Below are 22228 nucleotides of genomic sequence, written 5' to 3' on the forward strand. Positions count from 1 at the left end.
TTGCTTTTCATATGGAAGAGATCCCAGGGGAACAGGATGGCTCCCAACCATTTCCTAGTATTGCAACTCTTGCTCCAGAAGGACGGGTGAAAGAAAACCTCTGTGTAATTGTATCTAGAAATAACATCAGTCTTTTATTCAGTCTAGTTTAAATTTAACCTCATAACTGCTAGTCTCTGTTCTTCCCATTACCAATTTATTTATTATACATTATATTAAAAATGGCTAGACCACCCCTCACCCAGCTGAGTAGGTTCCTACATGCTATACCAGTATAAAACTAGACATAGAATACAACAAAAATAGAATAAAATTATACTCTATAAAACAGAGGAAGTAAAACAAAATGTACTAACCTGCTAAAACCACACCATCAGACTAAATTAAAATTTATATTTAAATGTGTGGATAAATGGAAGTGTTTTAACTTGGTGTCTTAAAGAAAACAACACTGGTGCCAGTCAGATCCCACTCAGGAAGATATACCCAGTACACATGGGATGGGGAAAAGAGACAAGTCTTGCATTGTCTTTAAAAGCGTAAGTTGTCGGCTGCAAAGAATTTGGGACTTTGGATAGCTGGGAAGTGAATTTCAGTAGATCACCACGAATGAGGTCCCAAAATAAATGAGGCATTCTAGATCTAAGCAACCTACATGCCACTAGGGCTACCAGTGTAATTTCTGTCAGGAATGCTTAAATGTATGTGAAATAGGTTAGAAAATTGCTTGGAAATACTCAATCATGACACACCTGAGCCCCCAAAATGGTAAATTGGAGAAAGTTGCAGGATTTCCCTGATCATACCAATCTAGCAGGGTTTTTGTTTGTTTGGTTTTGCTTCCTTTAGTAGAAACTGCTGTCCACCATCCTCAGTGAAGCATTGGTCATTATTTGCTCTAATGTCTCATCCAGTTTTAGTCAATTGAGATAGCTGTGAGTTTTACTCTGCTTTGCAGAAAGTGCTCCCCTGTAAGACTTGTTTGGCTGTCCCAGTCACCCAGCATCTGCTGTCACTGAATAAAAGAGAAAGGTAGGTGGAAAACAGAAAATATTCTAGCAACAGGCTCTATGGTTCTTCCCATATAAACCTCATTCCTAGAGTGCCTTTGAATGATTCTAGAGAGCAATGCATGAAGGTTCCTGTGAGTTTCCTAGGATGATTTGAGGATTAGATTTCTATGGCAGGCATCACAGATCCCATTTCTAGAGCTTTTTTCCTTTTTTATGAACGAGCGAGGATGGTTTGAGATCAAAGGGAGCTTCAGCACCTTAATACTGTGACAGAACAGATGCTGTGGCTGCAAGACCAAGATCAAGTGTCAGTGGCTTGTGTGTGTGAATGTGTGTGTGAATGCTGCATGAACATGTCTGAATGTATGTGCATCTCCTATCACAGTAGCAGACACCTCAGGGCTGACAAGTTGTACACTCCTGCTGTAATGGCTCTGTAAAGTTCCTTTCTAAGAATTCCAGTTACTTTGCACAACCATAACCTAAGGGATACATGACAGTTCAGATAAAATATCAAGTAAAATATGATTTATTTTCTTAGTGCATTCTCATATTCTTTTTGTTACTGTTAAGCCAGCATGTTCAGTTGTGAATCTATGTAATAACATGAAAACTTTTATGAGCAATCAGAGTTACAATAAATAAAAGTGCTTGGTTGTAAATGCTGAAACCTTCCCAAATTATCCTCTCCAGCTTGAGCAATCTGAAATCAATTGGAGATCGTCATGTTTCAAGGGTTGGTTTGCCTATTTCTCCCATACTCAGGTGTGATTTAATAATGCTTGCGCAGATGATCTTTAAATATTTAGCTATGGGGTGTTTTCCCAGTATTGGGAAAAGTTGGTGAAGGCACAGAAGAAGAAAAAAGAGCAAGAAGAGCAGAGAGAAAAAAATAGTGCATGATGATATGCAAAGCAGTATACTGCTGTATCATGTTTGTTCTACCAAACAAAATCCAGATCAAAAAAAACAACCCACCCCTTTAAAGTATAGTTTTATCTGTCTTACCCATCTACAGAAGTCATCTGCAAACCAAAGAGGATGGCTCCTTAAATGTAAATCATTGTATTTTAAAATATTGGGCATGACACAGCCAAAAAAAACCCCTTTCACTGCGAAAGTTAACCACATGCATGAAATCAGTGAGACTTAAAAATGCTTCATTTTGGCTGGATCATGCCCATTCAAAATATGTGTGTTAAATTAGGTCTTCTAAATGCACATTGTACAGAATTGCAAACAGATTTCCACATTTATGTTTTCAGTAAGTCTTAGCTAATTGTTATGCTTTTCACCTTAAATGTCTAACTGTGATGCTCATTTTACATCTGTGGTCTATTTCTCTGCTCTTAACTGGAAGTAATCAGGAGAACTTGGTAGGTAAAATCTGTGGAGTTAATGTCAAAAGAAATCATTAAAATCAATCAAAAATATTTAGCTTGTTATTATTTAAATGGTCATGGAGAATAAGACAACCAAATTAAAATATTATTAGAAAAGAACAAATAGCTTGCAGAAGGAAGCATTTAACTTGAAAACCAATAGGCATTATGATATAAGAAATGGTGAAGGCCACTTGGTACATAATTATTTCCCTCTTCCCCCTACACCCCCCCACCACACAATTGCTATTGTTCCTTGGAAAGAAAAATTATGTATACTGTCACATGAATACACACTAGTCTATTTAGCCTTGCAGGCAAGCAACTGGGAACTGTGATTGAACACCTGTTCACATGGATAACAATGTATATGATATACATATGTTTTCCATGACAGAAGTGAAAAGGATGAAAAACATACTTTTCCAAGAGCCAGTAAGGGCAGGCTTTCAAAAAATTCTTCCAGCTCCCATCAAGATAGTCAATTCAGCCAGGTTTAAAATGATCCCCTCTCCTGAGCTTACCATAAGTCAGTAGGCTCTTTCCTGCACTTGTTTCTCCCAAGACTTCTGGGAGAAAAGAAACAGTTGTCATGAGATGTGTGACTGGTTAGAGTGACAGCTATGGAAAGGAAAGATGTGCTTCTGCCAACCTGCATGTGCTTTAATCTGGATCCAACTCATCAGGTTGGTTCTCATGGGGGTCCATTCAGCCACAGGGGACTATGGTGCATGCGAGATTGTGCAGGCAGCCATTTTGTGCAAACCAGGGGACTGTGGGTTCTGTGAGGGCTGAGCAACCCTTGCATAACCACATTCCCAGGTTCACATAGCATGACAGACTGCAGCTGGGTGTTGATTATACAAATCCAGGATCCCCAGTGACTTGGTGGCTGAAGCAGTTCTTTCAGCCATAGCTGAGAGCCATTTTGACCCACTGTAGCTTTCCTCTGCTTCTTATCATTAAAAAAAGAAGGTGTGCATATGGCCTTGTAGGAAAAACCCTAGGGAACCCTAACAGGAAAAAAGTGTGTTCCACAAGAGGGGAGTGGGCTGAATTTTTCCATCTTCTGAAAAAGCATTGGTAATGGGTGGAAGAGTTGGGAGCACTGGGACCTATCAGGGAGCACAACAAACCCCGAATGTCAGTGGGGACTAAATCTCTCCACACACTTTTTGCAAGCAAAAATTATTGGCATAGTTGCATTGAATTGATGACTGTCAGGACAATGCGAAGTGCCACCCCCCTCCACACTTTTGTAGCCCTTTTGGGTCAGTGATCATGGCACATTGACCATGATTATTGGCACATACTTGGCCAGAAGGTAAATGACCACTGTCTCCCAGAGATTACCCAGTCATGGCTTCACACTTCTGGATAGATAAGATAAAATCAAAACATCATGTTAATTAAAATACTTGTATACCCTTGGGATGCTAAAAAGAGGGCGCTAACCACTGACAGCCCCTTTAGTGTTCTGCTTGGGTATTTCAGAGGGGCTGTCAGTGGCTGTCAAAGAGAGATTGTGACCTCTGGAAAGAAGCGAAAAAAAAGGTGGGGGTGGGGGGGGAACCATGACAAGCCAAAAAAGTTGGAGTTGGTTGTGGAAGCAAGCCAGTGGTAGTTTCCCCACCATGGCACTTGCTGGGGTGGTTGGCATGGGCTATGGCTTGGGCAAGCTTGGCTAGGACACTTTTTACCGCTCTTGCTGAGCAGCTCACTTACCATTACCACTTGACAGTGAAGACATGTCAATCCACATGCCATGAGTGAAGCAAACCCTTCTACACACCATAGGTTCTCAGGGTAGCTTGTCGAATGGGGGGTGGGGAAATGAAAGCAGTCTCGGTTCAGATGACATAAGAGTTACCCATGGCTTGTTGCACATGGTACATTGCTGTGTTGTTCAAACCTGGTCACAGTCTATTATTACTGATATATCTGTTTAATCCATTCATGTCTCAGTTTGCTACCATTTTGCAATTTCAGAACACTTCCATCAGTGGTTGATCAAAGTTAATTCTTGCACTTTGAAACATAAATTGTAGCTGTGCCCATTACCAGTTTCATTCTAAGGAAAAAGATTCTGTAATAGAAGTGAAGCATCATTTTAAGATGATCAAGAATCAGAAAATATTTTGCACTTGATTCTGCCACAGACAGAATTAAAAGTATGTGTATGTATAATTGAAATAGCTAGAACTAAGTGTGCATCCATTTAACAAAAACATGTACTTCATAGGTGTGATCTTTGCTCAAAGGATCAGCGTGTTATGAAAAGTTGGTAATCCTAACTGGAAATATGTTCACAGCACTGGGTGTTGATCATGGATTCTTGTACTAGTAATCCTTTATCAGTGTTCATAAGCAGACAACCATGGCTAACAAAGCAGGGGTTATTTATGAGTGAGTGGGAGTTAACATGATGGCTTGAACCTGCTCACTAACTTCTGCTTTGCTAAACCTTTACGCGTACCGATTGTAAGATAAAAAAATAATCTGGACAACTAGATGTGGAACTTAGACTTTTTTTTCTTTAGCATTCTATCTCATTCCTTGATGGTTACAATAGAAGGAACAACAACAACACATAACTAATGTGTGCACTGGCAACATAAAGATAATATTAAAATTGATGTTCAAGTGTACTTAAACACCTTTTTATTTATTTGAGGAGTTAAATCCAGTTTTATAAAGGAATATGTTTGTGGTACAACAAGACTTCTGGAGTTTCTCTTCCCTGCTGTTCCTTGCAACTGTCAAATCTGCTTCAGGATGACCCCAGATACTTTAGAGCAGATTTTGGGGTGTCCAGGATTCTGCAGCAGGAAGTGGAAATTTGTTCCACTGGCACTTTTTGTTCTGCTGGTGTTAGATTCAAACCTTATCTATTCTGTCCTGTTAAGAATACAGATCAATATTTTCACTGTTGTTGTTTTTTGGACTTATTCCAAGATGTATAATACATTTTAAAAGTACATTACTGTGTAATGCCCTCCTTCCTCTGAATAAGCAAAACTCAGGGTAGTTGGGCAGTTGCCCTACTAATTTCTATAATAATTATTTTCTTTTATATAGTTATTATATATAGCTATATATAAACTTCTAATTAAAATAGAAGTTTATTTTAATTAATGACAAAGTATATCACAGGAGACTGGTCGTCCAGAATTACTTCATTAGCCCATATTTAGATCTATTCTTGTAAATTCTGTCCTGTCTACGCTTACATATCTCCACCTATTTTGCACCAATACTTATTGAAAGCAGTGTGTAGCGATTAGCCATTGAGAATTGAAATGCCAAGAAGCAGAGATCTGTTTCCTCAGAGACCCTCTCTCTCACTTACATCATAAACTTGCTTCAGGCTGAGCCTACATAAAAGAAACTGTATTTGGAGTGGTTAAAAAGTCAGCCTGAAATATTAAAAATGGGGCAAATGTTGCTTCCTTGCTGGATAAAACAATTTTCTCTGCATAGGAATGAAACACAGCCAAAGCCATGTAAGAACGGAATACATTTGAGGGTATATGTTTTCCCAATCAGTGCAAATTTGTGTACACTTGTTCTTTAAAAGAATCCTTGATTAAAGATACAATTGAAAGTAACACTAAGATAAACCAAGATTGTGTGTGATGGAAGTGAAACAATAGAATAGGATTCTTTCACATTTATTTTAACCATTGCTGCAGTTCATAAAACAAGTGTGTCAAAAGTCATGACCCACAGGATGGGGTGGTACCATTTCCTTGCATGCTACAGGACCAATACAGCTCTTCACACCTTCAGTTGGCTTGAATTCAGATCTCTAAGATGCAGGGAAAGTGCTTTACTGCCTTTAGTGCAGAACTGTGTTAACTCTTTGCTTGTTACTTTATGGGTAACTGGTGAAATCTACTATGCCTTAATACTCTTTCTTAGGGTGAGCACTGAACTGCTTAGGCCAAAGGGAAGTTTAACAATCGTCATTGCATTAGCACCCTTTCCAGTGATGACTAAAATTCATATTTTAGACCTGAATGGATCTGTTTTGATCTGCTAAATACCAGCTCATGACTTTTATATCTTCAGTGATTATAAGAAAAAATGCATAGACCCATGCTGGAAATTACTGTTGCCATCTGCAGTCAGGCTGATGGTCGCGGGGAAAGGGCCTTCCTAGTGGTGGTGTGCCAGTTATGGAATGGCCTCTCTGCCTGACTTTTAATACTTTTATCATGCTTGATATATTAATATCCTGAAATGATTGACATTAAGAATATGGTAGAAAAGCAAGATAAAAGAATATCTGCATTTGCAACAGTACAACGGAAGAATAATAAAACATAGCAGTATCTTAACCCATTCCAGGTCAGGAAGAGCCCGTGTAAATATGTTTTCAAGAGACCAGTAAAACTGATCTTCCAAGGGAAACTTGCCTATTGCCTACTCCGATGTCATTTCAGTAGTAGGATAAGGTCCTTTAATTTTTGCAGGACATTTAGTTGAACATAGTATAATAGTTTATCAACTTTCTGTTTTACAGCTGCTCAGATTTAATTATCGCTGTATTTTAATTTACTTAATTTTGTTTGTATTTGGAACTATTCTGGGAGTATTATAAGATTTAGGGTGGTTTAGGCATCAATATAATAATAATTTTTAAAAATGCAGGAGAGAATGTTTATATTTGCCAGTACCATGATGCCCGAGCCATGATGCCAAGAATCTAGCAGTGCATGCTTTCATGAAATTTGTAATTCTAACTCTATTTTTTAAAGTTTTAAGGTGTTCAATGGCAGATTTCCTTAACTAGCTCATAACTTTGCATTTGATGAATTTTGAAGCCATGGGAAGAGGTCTCTTCTCCTCATATAACTCTCTCCTCATATAACTCTGAGGAACAGAGTTATATGGCCCTTCCTGCCGGGGGGCAGCTTGCCCTGGACTAGGAAATGGAGAGGAAAGTTTCTTCTCTCAAAGCCAGAGTGGCATGGTGGTTTGAGTCTACACTAGGGACCTGGGATATCTTGGTTTAGTCCTCATTCAGACACTGGGTGACTTTGGGCCAGCCACTGACTCTCAGCCTAAGCTAAATGTACTCAAATGGTGATTGTTGTGAGGATAAAATGGAGAGGAGGAGAATCTTGTAAGCCGTTTTTGGTTCCTTGCAAGAAGTAGAAAGGCAAAGTATAAATGTGATGCAATGTAATCATGATGTTGATGATGTTAGGGTATCTTGGCAGGGATATGCATATGCGTATTGGTGGGCATGCCTTTACTCAGCACAGTTCAGGACCAATGTCTTCGACTCTGACAGCTGTGTAAATGTACTGAAAGGCTTTGCTGTATCAAACTACAGGCTGCTCCTACTGTTTCAAAGCTGGGTTCATTTGCTAGCTTAATAAGCAAAAATAGATAATGTCTGGAGATACTGTTTAGTCCGCAAATTTAAAGGCCTTTCCCTCCATACTGCTTCTCAGGTGTACTTGTTTATGCAGGCTCCATGACAACCATGTTTTGAATCTGTATCATCCAGTATTTTGGATGAAGTAAAAGTCTCCTGGACAAACATTCATCAAAAGGAATAAAATGGCATTCTTTTCATGTAAACTAATTTTTTAGTAATGTGGGTTTCACTTTACAGTTAAGTTCAGAAACATGGGTTCAGTTCAGACATCAAGCCACACTATGGTTAAGGAAGATCTGGTGCAATGACTGAATTGACAAACTACCATTTGGTAGACAAACAGTAAACAGTTTGGACTAGACTTGACATTTGGGCTAGATTTGAAGTATTTGACTGCAGTGGATACTATATGATGGAGATGAGCATGAACTTACAAAACTAACTGCTGAGAGGTTGCAAGATGAAACACAGATCCCTAAACCAGTGTGGTTAGTTTGATGCATGTTTGGAAGCTCAAGCCATAGCTGGCATTCTAAACTGTGATCAGCACAAATTATTGTTTGATATGATGTCTGAATTGAGTCATTCTACAGAGCTATAAAACAAAAGGTGTTGTACTTTAAAGCTATTCTTGTTTCTGGTGTTGAGATCTGTATGGCATTCTGTTGCTATTTTGATCATCATAATCTTTTGATAGTGTGAAAGGATTTTCTAAGCTTGGATCTGCTAATACTTACCATTAAAATTAGGACCACTTAAAGGCCAGAAGAGACACCAATGGCGAAATCAGTGTGGAGATTAAAATAACTATCTGAAATTGAACCTGAAAGGTCAAGTTCTTGTGAGACAGTATGAAAGCCAAATCAAATAATGATATTCCAGTGTCAGGCACTGCAGCCTGCTGATCTATGTTTACATGCAATAAAGTTTTCCAATTTTACTGTGTTAGGATTTCTTTTAACAAATGCTGAAGTTGCAGCAGCAGCAACAAGAACAAAACAAATATGTTCAGGCATCATCTGTCTTCATACCTCTGACTTGTTGTTGTGTGATCCAATTTATTTTCATTTGTTATTGTAGCTAGGCTAAATGCAGTCTTGTTCCACAGGAGCAATAGCTACATTTACCTCTCTGCAAGTTTTGGAGGGAATTGTGAATCTTCTCTAATCCCACTCATACTTTATTGTAATGCATGGGATAGGTCATGACCTCAGTAATATTTCTAGATTGATTTAAAGAGGACAGATCACAATGTAAAGTTCCAAAGCTTCAAACATAATGCCCTCTGGTCAAACTCTATTCATTCTGATTGTGATTCTTTCAGCAGCCTAATTTAAATTTTGGACAAAATTGACCACATCTCATCTCTGTGTATAAACTTATTAGAGCTCTATTCCCAAATTAATGGTACTGCACCCAGGTCAAAAGCAAAGAGCTGGAAAATGAATAATTTCTCAGTTGAATAAACAACCAATTCAACGCCATATCCCTGAAGAGGAGCTTTGAGTTGGAGTAGTAACAGGCCCAAATGCATGCTGTTACACTTAGTTTTCTTGGCAAGAGATGAACATCCCAGATGTTTGGGTGTCTTGCATCCTGCCCTCTGTGCAAGAAAAGTTTGATATTTCCCAGCTAGCAAAGTCCCCAGCTTCTTCAGACTGATTTGTGTGAGCTCCACAGACATGAATCTAACTTGTACCCACTCATTTGCATCCCTACAAATGTGTAGAAATGCCCAATACTAGTTCAAATGTATCCAAGCAAAAAAGAAATATAAAGCATTTGATCACTCTGGTTGTACAAGGTTCTGGTTGTACAAACTAACTTCACCATGTGGAGTTGAGCCACAGTCCACGAAGTAGGTTGAGCCTTTGACAATAGAATATAGTAAAGCCTTGAGCCAGAGACAGCCTGAATGCACCAGGCTGTTCACAGCTGGAAGAGGTCTGTTGGATGACAATTTGCAGATGCACTCGCAACAGTGAAGGGCTTTCTGTGCTGCTGCAGCCACATCAGCACACACTTTTGCAATCTGTGCATTTCAGCACAGGTTCATTGCCACCTGCCTGACATTTTCCCACTCTCCCCCTTCATAATCCTGAAGTCCTTTGTAGAGCAGGGATTCCCATCATATCAAACCAGCAGGAGAGGAGGCCTAGATAGAACCCTATTGATGACTGAGGTACAATCTTTTTTCCACAGTTCATATTTATACAATATCACTGAGATTGGACGTGTTAAGATATTTATACTACCAGAGACCATGCAGCTGTCCTATAAAGGTGGCCCATGATATGTTTAGATGCTGTGGACAATCCCTCTATAGAAAACTATATCATATGGCTGACTAGAAAATAATTTCAAATAGAACCCATACTTGCACAACATACGAGAAAGTTGATGAGTTGCTGTAGCCTAGTAGCTAAGAGGCTGAGCTATGAATCAAGATAATACCATCTCCAGATTTCGTCTCTGCCGTGAACTCGCCAGTTGGGCTTAGGCATAGCATGCATTCTTCCTATCAGCTCCCCAACTGCAATATGGGGTTAATAATATTGGCATAATTTAATGACAGGAAAAGAGCCATGCTAGATCAGAACACAGACTTAGCTAGTTCAGCATTCTCTATCTATGGGTGCTAACCAGATGCCTGTGCAAAGTCCACAAGTGAGACATGAACAGAGTTAAAGCACTGTCTTGCTCATTTTCCCCAGCAACTGCTAGTGAAAGTCATAATGACTATGAATAGTGGTGAGCAGCCATGATGAGTGGCCATGAATAGCCCTATTTTCCATGAATTTGTCCACTCTTGTATCACCATGAAGCTGGTGGTCAGCACTACATCTTGTTGTCTTACCTATGTGCTCTATGAAGAAATGCTTCCTTGTATCATTCTAAATTTCCCACCATTTGGCTTCATTGCATGAGTTCAGGTTTTAATATTTTATGAGAGAGAGATTTTGCCCTATACATAATGCATACTTCTATACACTTCTGTCATAGCTTCCCCTTTCCCCCCCTAAGCTGAAGAACCCAAAGTGTTATAAACTTTCCTCAAAGGAAGTTGTGGAAAGGTCCTTGGTCTATTTAGTTGTCCTTTGCAGCATCTTTTCCAGTTCTATAATAATCCTTTTTGAGATACAGTGACCCAAAACTGTACACAGTATTCCAAATGTGATTGCAGTATAAATCTGGATAAAAACAGTATGGTATTGGAAGTTTTATTCTCTCTTTCCAGTTCTTTGTGTGCTTAGCCTTTCAAGTATAATGTACATTACTTCAGTATGATCCTTTTAGTAATCTGAGCTGCCCCGAGGCTTCGGCAAATGGGACGGCATAGAAGTTTACTAACTAACTAACTAACTAACTAACTAACTAAATAAATAAATAAATAAATAAATAAATGTTTCATTCTGAGTTTTATGGACTTTAATGTTAGAAGCTGACTCAAGAAACATTTTAACAATTATTGATAAAATAATTGATGAAATAAGGAGACAGTTCTGATTATTGTCAAATGCTTAAGAAACAGTGCTGTTAAGATATGATATTCTTGACGTTAGTATTGTATTTCTATGCGATTTCCCTAATGCAAATAAGAACAGTGAAGCCCATAATCTTAAACTGTAGCCATGTAGAAATAGTCTTAAGGACGGGATAGAAAAGGATTGCTCACAACTTGTGAAAGAAAACCTGTTTTACTGCATAATAGGACAGTGTCAGAGCCCTGTTCAGGCATTCACCTGAACAAAGCTGAGATAAAACTGTCTGGGACAAGAGTGCACATGCAAGCACCCACCCAGTGTCCCTGGGCACACAGGTGCCTTTAAAGATCTGCACTGGGTGTTGAAGTACATGCAGCCAGTTCTTGATTAGAAATCCTCTGCCCTTCCACACTTTTAGCTGACCCACGTTCAGACAAACACTTGAACAAGGCTAAGACACCTAGGCCTGATGTATACCAAGCTTTTACTGCAGTACTGGCTCACCGGAGTAACTCTCACAACACACAGTGCTGCTCATTTTCCATCTCTGTCACAGCATTCCTCTCCTTTTATCCCAGACTTTTCCGTTCAGCTTTCTTCTTTCTGGTGCTTCACTTGTGGCGCATGCCATCATGTGTGTGTTCACCTGTGCTGTCCTTGCCTTCCCTGTGGAGTGCAGGGAGGAAGTGTCCCATTAGAGGACACTGTACAGGCAAGCCTCTCAGAGATCTTTCCATTGGCTTCCTGCCACCCTGTCTCCCCACTGCATTCCTCCCTTTGACTTGCAAATGCCCCTTTCCTCCCCTCTGAGAAAAATAAAGGTGGTGATGTCTTTTCAAGACTTCTCCATTGTCTTCTTAACCTCTTGCTCAAGCTAGCTGAAACATGTTAATGTGTTAGTCAGAAGTAAATCTGCACACGAGGGGGCTGTACATGCTTTTGGGTAGAAGGAATGTGGGTGCTACTGGTCTCACTGGGAGTTGGGAGGACAAAGCAAGCAGGGCACCCCTTTTCCTTCTGCATGATCTTGTGGGCTGGGTGTCAAGAGGAACTGTCCATTTTTTCTCATTTCCTTCTTCATGTCTGCACATAGCTAATTGAGCTAAAAATTGCACCTCCCCTCTCCCAAAAATAAGACCTTAAAGGGTTATTTTTCTGTAAGTATTTCCTTTCTGACTCCTCCTGATATGTTCACAAATAATGGCAAATCTCTTCACGTTAGCAGCACCTATTAATAGTGGTAGGAAGTATATGTGTGAATGCAGGCAAATGGCAGCACACCAGGCACTATTTACATAATTACTGCCTGGCTGTGTCTTCTTGTGCTATCAGAACCCAGGTAGCATGGCTTGTTGAAGGGGTAAGCAACCCTTAAACAACCTGCAACAGCCCAAGGATTAGCTGAAGGTTGTTTGACCTCCCAGCAAACCATGCTGCCCAAGTTTGAACACTATGCTAAACTATGGTCAGGTGGTGATTGCATAAATCACAGCTGGCACCCAGTGAGGCTGATAAGCTTTGATCATGTGAACTGGGTCTCTGTATGGGAACTGCATTGGTAGGGAAAGTGTTTGAGTGTATAGTGAGAGTTGCAGCCAAAACAAAGTACTATGAGCAAATGTAGTTCCTGGAGTATCTGTATTTTCCCCACAGCCTGGTGTAAATAATGCTGTCCTTGACCCTTCTTTACAATTCTCTAGAGATATACATTTGGGTGAATTGAGAGGGGAAAGTGAATTATGGGATAGGAAAGTTTTCTGAAGTGTTCAAAAGGAGATCAAAGAGAGCATTGACAAAAGATGTCTCTTACATGCCTGACTCGTAAAGCCAGGATTCTCCTGGCATACATATTGGGTATACATACCTGATCTCATCTTCATCCCTTCCATCTCTGCACTTGATATGCTTGGTACATTATCAAGCTGTGCCTGTGAGAGAATATAAACAATGTTCTCCAGCTTTCAGGAAACTTTTTCCGAATGCACTACATGAATACACTGTAGGGTCACATAGTAATATAAAGTCAGATGCTATTTTTAAAAGCTAAACTGCAGAGATGTACATTGCTTTCATTAGTGCATTGCACCTAAATTAACAAGTGGAGTTTCCTTGTGTATTTTAGATACGGCTTTCTCTATAGTTTGCTCTTAATTTTTTACACAACCTTTATCAACCATATATATATAATAATAATAATAATCGAACATTCTTATTTCCAAAGTAGGGTGTGTAGAGAAACCCAGATCATTTTTATGATTTGAGTAAACCCCAGTATTAAGTAGATAGTAAGAAGAGATTGGAGATTCTTCTGATCCTGACTCCGTTATTGTTAAATGAGATACTATATTTTCAGTTCCCCACAGTATTTATTTCTGATGGGTAGAGACCAACAAAAAACAAAAAGGTGGGGTGAGGGCAAGCATAACTTCATAAGGTTTAACTTTAAATCAACTTTGTTTTGAGTAGATTAAGAACCTAATTTTACAAACAAGGGAAGAATTGAAAGCACAGATAGCTAATGAATGGGAGTTGTGGATTACAGTGGTTCAGCAGTTGAACTGAAGATTTAAAAAACTTTTAATGGCTGCTCTTAGAGTTCTTTTCATGTTAGGTTCTCATTTTAGGGAACTGAAAAGGTTTTTTTTCATTTATGAAGATACTATATATTTTATAATGATCATTATGCTGGAAACCCATTTCATCTGGTTGAATATAGTTTAGAATTGAAAAGCAAATACCTGTTCAATGGGTCTGCAAAATATAATCACTTCCAAAGATCATTGTTTTTAAGTTCTGAATGTTTGAGTATTATGCTTTAATTGTTTGTGTCAAGCAAATTATTGCAGGTAAAAACAAAGTAATATTCCAGAACTTGATAATAAATAATAAAAAAATACTAACACTATGATTAACATTCCAGTAAGTAGCATAGAAATTGCCACTCTGGAAAGTCATTTAATTTAGAGGTTTGAAAGAAATGAGAACTACAAATGCCAAGCTTTTCAAAATTATAAATATAAAAATAATAACAATGGCATTTTTTAATTTATTACATTTCTGTAGCACACAATGTTACTAAGACTTTCTAGGTGGTTCACAACAGTTAAATCCACAAAATACAGCAACTTGATAAAATCAAATATAAAACGTAAAAGGTTAAAAGTATAATATAAACCCAGAGTAAATAGAATAGACATTTCTATCCATTTTTTATTAGGATGCTATCTAATTGGATCTTTTGAGCACTTGATTTTTTCTGCTCTGAATAGATTGCTATGTTGCTATGAAGATCTGAAAACATGACATGTACGTTATAAGTGTATGCACGTAGATGTATTTAAAAGAAGATGTGGTTCTCCTTAAGTCAATAACTGCATATGCTACAAATAGTTTTCAAGTCATTCTGATGGAAATGTGTTTTTCCACTTATGTGCAGAACCACTGTTAGCATGTAAGCCCCTGGCCACTATCCTCAGTTCACTTTTTGCTGTGAAATTTCCAACAAACATCATGGGATCCAAGGTGTCAGAATGTAGGGTGTGTGGTGAAAATGTACTCAAAACAGATGAAGAAATGAAACGTTAAATGTTTAGTTATAAGCGGACAATCCTACTTTGTATGAAAAATTATTTGAAACAGTATACATTTTAGAAGTGGTAAATCAGATCTCTAAAGATACTTGAGCATAGGTGGCTCGAGCAGACACTGAGAGCAAGGAAAGCCCTTCCTCCTCCTATTCAGCTGACAGAAGTGTGAAATGTCTGTGTTCCAAAAGAGACAAGAGAGGTGATTTTTCACTTCAACTCGCAATGCAAATGGCTACAGAATGAGAAAGTGAAGGGTGGGGGAGGAATACAGCAAGAAAGAAAGGCATAGACCTGCGTAAAAAAAGAAGTCACCCTGGCTGCTTTATGAGACTACCAAGTTGTGTCGTGTAGAGTAGCTTTGTGACCCTGTGAAAATATTCAGTTCTGGCTGGCAACATTTTAACCATTTTCAGGAGAGAGAATGGTGAGGCTCTTCTTTGTTACCACTCGTTATGCTGCCTCTCATTTAGAGGAAACAAAACTTGTACATCACAGTGGAGCTGAAGGTCAAAGTGCAAAGGCAGGTTGCTGCATCACTGAGCCCTGATCTGAATCTTATCCATGTGACCAGAGATGTGTACTCTCACAATGAGGAACCCTGGTTGGAACGGGAGAGGAGAGTTACACTTGGTGGCACTGGAGAGGGGAAACAGCTGGGAGAGAGAAAACAATAACAACGTGCAGGGTGATGTAGATGTGCAAATTAGTCTTTAACAGGAGGATGGGCTGTATGTTAAAACATTGATTGTCCTTTCTTCTTAGGGGAAGCAAGGTCTGTGTTATTTTTTACCAATGCAGGGAAATGTCTTTATTTCATTTTTGCTCATTTATCTGTGCTTCCTAACATGTACAAAAAAGCAATATCCTTATATGTGCTTGTCAGAACACTACAAAGTATCTTGGGTTTTCCCAATATTATGATTTGTCTGACTTGCTGTTTACCAAAAGATGCCAATTGCAGTGTCTGAGGATTTGGGGCTGGAGGGGAAAAGTCTGCAAGGTAGCAGTTTTGTCAATGGATGGGACATATGCACAGAAGGAAATACATCTGGACAGATAGGTGCTTGTGACTATAGTACACCATAGGCTACATACTTCCTGCACGGAAGTGTTTTTGTGTAGAAAAATCTGTATCTTTTTATACGTTTGAACCATAAGAATCATATGATCTTGAAATGATGCATTAGAAGCAACTGCAACTTTTGTGTTGGAAGCAGTGGACAGAAAGTTGTACTAAGGTTTGGATGTTTAAATTAACATCTTCTCTTAGTGAAATAATTAAATGGTCTTTGATATCACTGTGTTATTGAGGATAGAGTGAATTTTGGATACACTGAAACTCACACTGAGCCCTTCAGACAGGAAATTACCATTGGGCTCTCTGTCACTTTAACAAATTTTGAAGATTTACAGTGTAATCCTGTAGATGTCTACTGAGTTGAAAGTCCATTTTGGTTCAATGTATAAGATTGCATCCTAAGAGGGAGCTCTTATTATTACAGGGTTTTTTTTGTCATGAAGAAGGGAAAATATAGGGAATTTTAGATCAAGGACTTTTAATGAAAAGCTCTATGGAATTATAAATATGCTGAAAATGGATTGGCTTTTCTCAGAGCAATGGCTTTTTAAATGTAAGAGGATATTTTGAATTGTAAAAAAAAGAAAGAAAACCTTTCATGAAGGTACCATATATTTTATGCATAGAGGCAGGGAATTAGTGTGATGCGAAGTAAAGTATTCTGTTACAAAGGCAGGGAGGATGGAACAGAAGGTTAAAGGGTATTTTGGAAACAAACAGCTGGACTGGTTTATTTAAACAGATATAGGGATTGGGAGCTGACCTCAAGATGACTTCTAGGGGGAGGAGCAAGTACGTCAGTTTATTTCTTTGCCCAGAAGGAAAATGTTCTTTCCTCTGAAATCACCCTGAAGGCACCCAAACACATTTGCTTTTTTTCAGAATAGCTACTAAACATACAATACATATGAGAATACTTAGGGAAAAGATAACTGTGTGAAGTGTTCATGTGAAACATATTAAAAGAAACATATGGTACATGGATGTGAGTGTGTTTCAGGTTAGATCTTTACAGGATAGTTTAGAGGAAATAGTAGAGAGGAGTGTATTGAAATGAAATCTATACCACTCAGAGGCTGTAAACCTGTAAGTTTCTGATTCTTTTCCTGGGACGGCTTTGCTGGTGGCTTTAATCCGCAGTAACATAGATTTTATTTTTAATTAAGACAGACAGAAATGTTTGTTCCTTTTTGGTTTAAAAAAAGGTTTTTCCTTAGAGAGCATTCAAGGTTGTAGGAGCTGGTGGGGATACTGAGAGTTGTAATCTAACACATCTGGAGAGCACCCAGTTGCTGAAGGCTGTCCTAGATTATATTCCTAAATACAATTAGATAAATATTTCCTAGTCTTGGATGACTGCCCCAAGCTTTCCACACATTCAAGAAAGAAGCATTGCAGTTTCACACAAGTTTCTGGCTCCCACAATACACTGTTCAAGTTGATCACTAGTGTGTCGCTGGAACCTTTTTTCCCATGGGAGTCCTAATACTGTGACCCTATGGAAGAATCCACAGGGAAAGTTTTAAGTACGAAATGCACTCATTTTGCCATTACATTCCTCCACAGGAATAATTTCAAATATGTACTGTGTGGTGTCAGGTCCTGGGTTTTGGCAGCTTTGAAACAAGGCAAAACGTGGCCACTCTTTCACCTACAAACCCTGCAGCAGAGAGCCTGCTACCTGTCTCTAGCCACAGCCATGAGCTCAGCTCAAGTACTAGCGTGTGGCGGGGGAGTGAGGGTCCGGTTTTCATCACAGTGTATCATTTTGCAGCACCCAGTGGCCATCACTTTGTGTCCTTCTGTAGTGACTCTGTTTCCTCTGCACCAATCTTGGGTGGCTGCCCAGCAGGCCTGCCAGTCTGCTGCTTTTTGGTTAAGAACATCTGAAGCATCTGCCCAGGCTATTTGTCCCCACATTTGTCATTGCAGTGGTTGCTGCCTACCAGCTCCCTGACTGCTTGCCTGAGGCTAGGGAGCAGACTGGTCCAGGATGGCACATTTCTGGAACTGGAGGACACTGTGCTTTTTGCCTTCTGTGGGCACATCTGCACATTCCTATAGGAAAGAGCAAAGATGAGCAGCCATGGTGCGTGTACTTCAGCCATGTCCATGGTTTGAATGGCCCAGTTCTGTGAGGACTAAAATTTAGTTCAGATAGGGATTAATAGCACAATCCTGTATATGTCCACTTGGAAGCAAATCCCACTGAGTTCAGTGGTACTTACTCCCACCTGAGTGGGAATAGGGTTGCAGCCTAAGACTCTCACCCAGTTGAAAGAGCTGCGTGCACAGCAGAACATTCCATATGTACAACTGCTCCTGCCAAACCTTAGGGTCAGAGGAGGAAACCTGCCCAGCATGTATTCACTGTTAGCATGAGAGGTTACAGTGAAGCCTCCGACACTGCTAATCTCACGCTGAGTGGGCAGGAGGCACCTGGACTGAGCCTGAACATCCTCTTCTGTCTTCTCCCACACAGGACTACTAAAACACCAGCCACTCATCAGTGGAACAGGGAAAAGGGCATGGCTCTATCAGAGCCTTCTCTGTGAAAATGGTGCTCCCTTCAGACAAAACAGGCAGAGCCCTCCACACACGCCACTTAGTTCCTGTGTGTGGACATCTTTTAAGTACTTGGTTTCGTCAGCACACAGACACTTATACTGAAAATGGATTGTTGTAACTGGATCAGGCAAAATGCCTCACAAGGGTAAATGTAATATACTAGCAAAAATCAAAGACCACTGTGGGCTTTTGGATTTTAAAAAAAAGCCTTCTTTCTTTGTAGATTTCCTTTGAGAGTTTGTATGAAAACCACTTTCTGAAATGCAAACAATTTTCTAATTGGTGATGGTGTAATAGAGAGAAAGGTAGAAAAATTTAATTGCTTATTTCACATGGTGTTTTATAATGAGAGGGGAGAATTACTATAACCTTTGTTCATAAGTCTGATATTCATGCTTAATAAAACATACCTATAAAATGATTTTAACACTTTAAATGTGTGTTAAGAGTATGTATAAAAATTAAAACTGAGTATGATGGAAATTTATACACTATGTTTACTGCACAGATCTCTGAAGCTTACAGGTGTGAGATCTTTGTAAATGTATGCTGGACGAGATACATACCTTAAACTAGGTAACAGTAATATTGGCTAAATGCCAATATTGGTGATTGCTCACAAAAGTTCAGAGCATTGGGTTGAACAACTTGCACTATTTATTTGTTTTGTCCCCCATCCAAACAATGGTAATGTTCAACAATAATTCAGGTAAGGGTGCAAGCAATATTTACTACTTCTAGAAATACTGGGCAGACAAATTAAGCAAATTGTTTGACAAATTTTATCTATCAATATTTCAGATAATTTTATTTCAAGTATTTTTATCCTAAAAAGCTAAGGCAGCTTCCCAAGTCACATGCAAGCAGTAAAACAAGATGGTCTCTGATTAGGTTTATATGACAAATGGATTGCTGCCCATGATGGATTGTCGTGTTATGCAAACCCAGACTTATTTCCTCATGGTGGCTTGTGCATGGGCAGCAAGCCACTTCAGCAACCTGTACCTTAAACTAGGGGTTGTCCTAACCATAGTGGATGTGTGTGTGTGTTTTCCAAACCCAGAGGATTGACTCCATCATAGGGATAGTAACAGCCACAACAAGAAGAGTGGCAAATTATCCTTGCAGGGTTTTTCAGCTTTTTACCTCTCTACCATCCCCTTGAGATTCCAGCTTTTCCAATCCCCATTTTGATAGCTGTGAGAATTTCCTTCAAAATGCCCCAGCAGTACCTTAGTAGTGGAATTGCCTATGATTGTCCAACATGTTTTACAATTGCTTTTTCACAAAAATATGTGCAATGGGCGCAGTGTCTTATAATTTTTCTAGCCACGGTTGTGTAACTGTGAGTTTTTGAAGCCTAGGCTGGGACAATAGCAGGCTGGGGGCTGCTGGCAAATTAGCTCCAAATACATTTTCATCATTGGCTTTTCTTGGCAGCAGTCAGAAAGTGAGCTGTCATGAAACACCAACGGTGCAAGATACGTTTAGCTGAAAAGGGGAGGGGGATTTAAATCTTCTTCACAGCAAGAGCTTCCCCCACCCCCCCCATTTGTTCCCACCAGATGTACATTTTGTACTTAGTCCCAAGTCTCACAATCGAAAAAGACACAGCATACAAGGAAAATGGATAGGAGGGGAAGAAAAAAGCAATGTAGTAGTCTCTTAGTAGGGTTGGTGAATTGGCCATCATCTTTCATTTTCTACAGGCTGGCTGCTGGTGATGATGGTTGAGGAAGGTGGAGTCTTGAACTATAAATCAGTGTATACTTGATTTCCTAGGAAATACGTAACATAGGAGGAATTAACAGCATGAAAACCAACTATTAAAACATTCTTCAGGGCCCTGTAGAAAGCACTGTGCTTGAGGATCCTAGGAGAGCCATGTTTGTACTATTTGGAGGACCCTAAAATACAGACCCACCTACTGGAAGGCAGTGGCTAGTGGCTTGGTTTGGAGTACCAGCCTGGCATATTCTTCAGCTCATGACCTAAGCAAAGTTGAGTACCTTTTAATTATACATGAAAGAAAAAGCAGCAACAAAATGTGTGTGAAGTTGAGCCCATTTTGAAATGCTGGGGTGTTTCTGTCTTCCTTGCTGTGGGCAGTTGTACCAGATTTGAGTCATGGAACAATAACCAGGCTTCCACTGTTACAGCACAATGTTCTTCTCATCTTTGCTAAGAAAAGAAAAAAGAAAAGGAAGTGCATCAACATGACAATGTGCATATGAAAATGAGCAAAATGTGTGTGAGATTTCACTGTTACAAATTGTTCACATGGATTGAAGATTTACCATTTTACACTACTAAGTTACATTTAGCCCTTAAACCATCTTCCTTTTACATTTTAATCAATTATTATCTTCTCCATGGTGATTCCAGAGATACTGAGCTTGAGCTAAAATATTTTTAGCTGAAGTTGAGCTAAAAATGTTCAAAATATAAATCCAAATTCCAAATTTTAACTAATCACTTTTCACTTGAACATGCTCCATTCAGCAAAAGAGCAGTTACACTTTAGCAAAATGTTTGTTGTGAATGTTAAAGCTGAGCAGAAGAAAGCAGAATTATAAGTTCTGTTACTGTATAAGCTATGACCTCACCTTGACCTCAGACTTTGCATAAAAAGCACAAAGAGAGGGGAAAGTATCACAGAATCTGCAAGGAATGCCTCACTCTGAGGTCCCTAGCAGTGTGAGCTGCTGGTGATAAAACTCCAGACATGTTCTCATTTGATGGTGAGCCGCCATCACAGTTCATTATCTTAATAGTAGACATTAAAGCAGAATTATGTTTGCAAGAGGCAGGAAGGGTTTTGATAAAAATTGTTTAAAAAAAGAGGACTTGCAATTAGAAATAGCATTAATTGCATTGGGTGTAGGAGTCAAAGAGAATAGGTGCTTATGGGTGGGCATTTTTCCCTACCATTTTCTTTCCTAGCTTCATCTGAATTGAAAGGAATGGTACTGGTATTGTTTCCTGAAACTCTGCTAATTCCCTCATGAAAAGATGAAATGGAAGTGCCCAACTGTGGTAAAAGCAGGCCGACATAAATCGACTCACAACCCAAAGCTTGTATTTTCAAAGGTCACCAAAGGTTAGAGGTTTTGCAGCATTTGAATCTACACCCTCCGACTCTGAAGGAGAATCATACCATCTCACATGTTGGGAGTAAAGACAAATTGTGTTCTTTTGAAATTCACAGTTCCTTCTTTTTTGTGTGTTTCAGGTTTATTAATGCTAGAAGAAGAATAGTCCAGCCCATGATAGACCAGTCCAACCGAGCAGGCAAGTGTTCAGTAATAATTGTAGGCACGTCATACAGACAAAAACCATCCACAAGCCATTCACCAGGAGGTCTGTTACCTAGTAAATACATTAGAATTAAGGCCAGGAATGACTGGCCTTAAGACAAAGCCATTCCTAGATAGCCACATTGTTAGACTTTTTTTTTACTTTGAGGAACAAATTTGAAGGACAAATATTGCTTTATAAAAGTAACTTAAAATTGTAACTTGCAGCTTCAACTATAGGTCATATTGGTATTCTATTAATGTTAATATTCATTATACATTATTTGGTTCTGTGTTTGCCTTCTAGATTTTTTTGCCACTATGACCACTCCCTGGTGCATGGCTTGGTGTGGAATTGCTGTAAACTTTATTACCTGTCAAAAGGGCAAAAGGGTCACAATTGCTTATGGGGCTCAGTAAAGTTCAAAGA

The 22228-nt window shown here is 39.2% G+C and overlaps 1 protein-coding gene across 3 annotated transcripts in view; it reads left to right on the plus strand.

The window, feature by feature from the left end:
- MEIS1 (Meis homeobox 1) overlaps positions 1–22228 on the plus strand; it is a 171159-nt gene that overhangs the window by 142632 nt on the left and 6299 nt on the right. For all 3 annotated transcript variants that reach the window (XM_044454148.1, XM_044454147.1, XM_044454149.1), the window contains one exon: positions 21735–21793. In XM_044454148.1, the coding sequence (XP_044310083.1) occupies positions 21735–21793 (59 nt within the window). The remainder of the gene's footprint in view (positions 1–21734; positions 21794–22228) is intronic.

The sequence above is a fragment of the Varanus komodoensis genome, unplaced genomic scaffold (genome assembly GCF_004798865.1).
Source record: "Varanus komodoensis strain SLA01 unplaced genomic scaffold, ASM479886v1 scaffold7_3, whole genome shotgun sequence".
In the NCBI taxonomy this organism is placed as follows: Eukaryota; Metazoa; Chordata; class Lepidosauria; order Squamata; family Varanidae; genus Varanus; species Varanus komodoensis.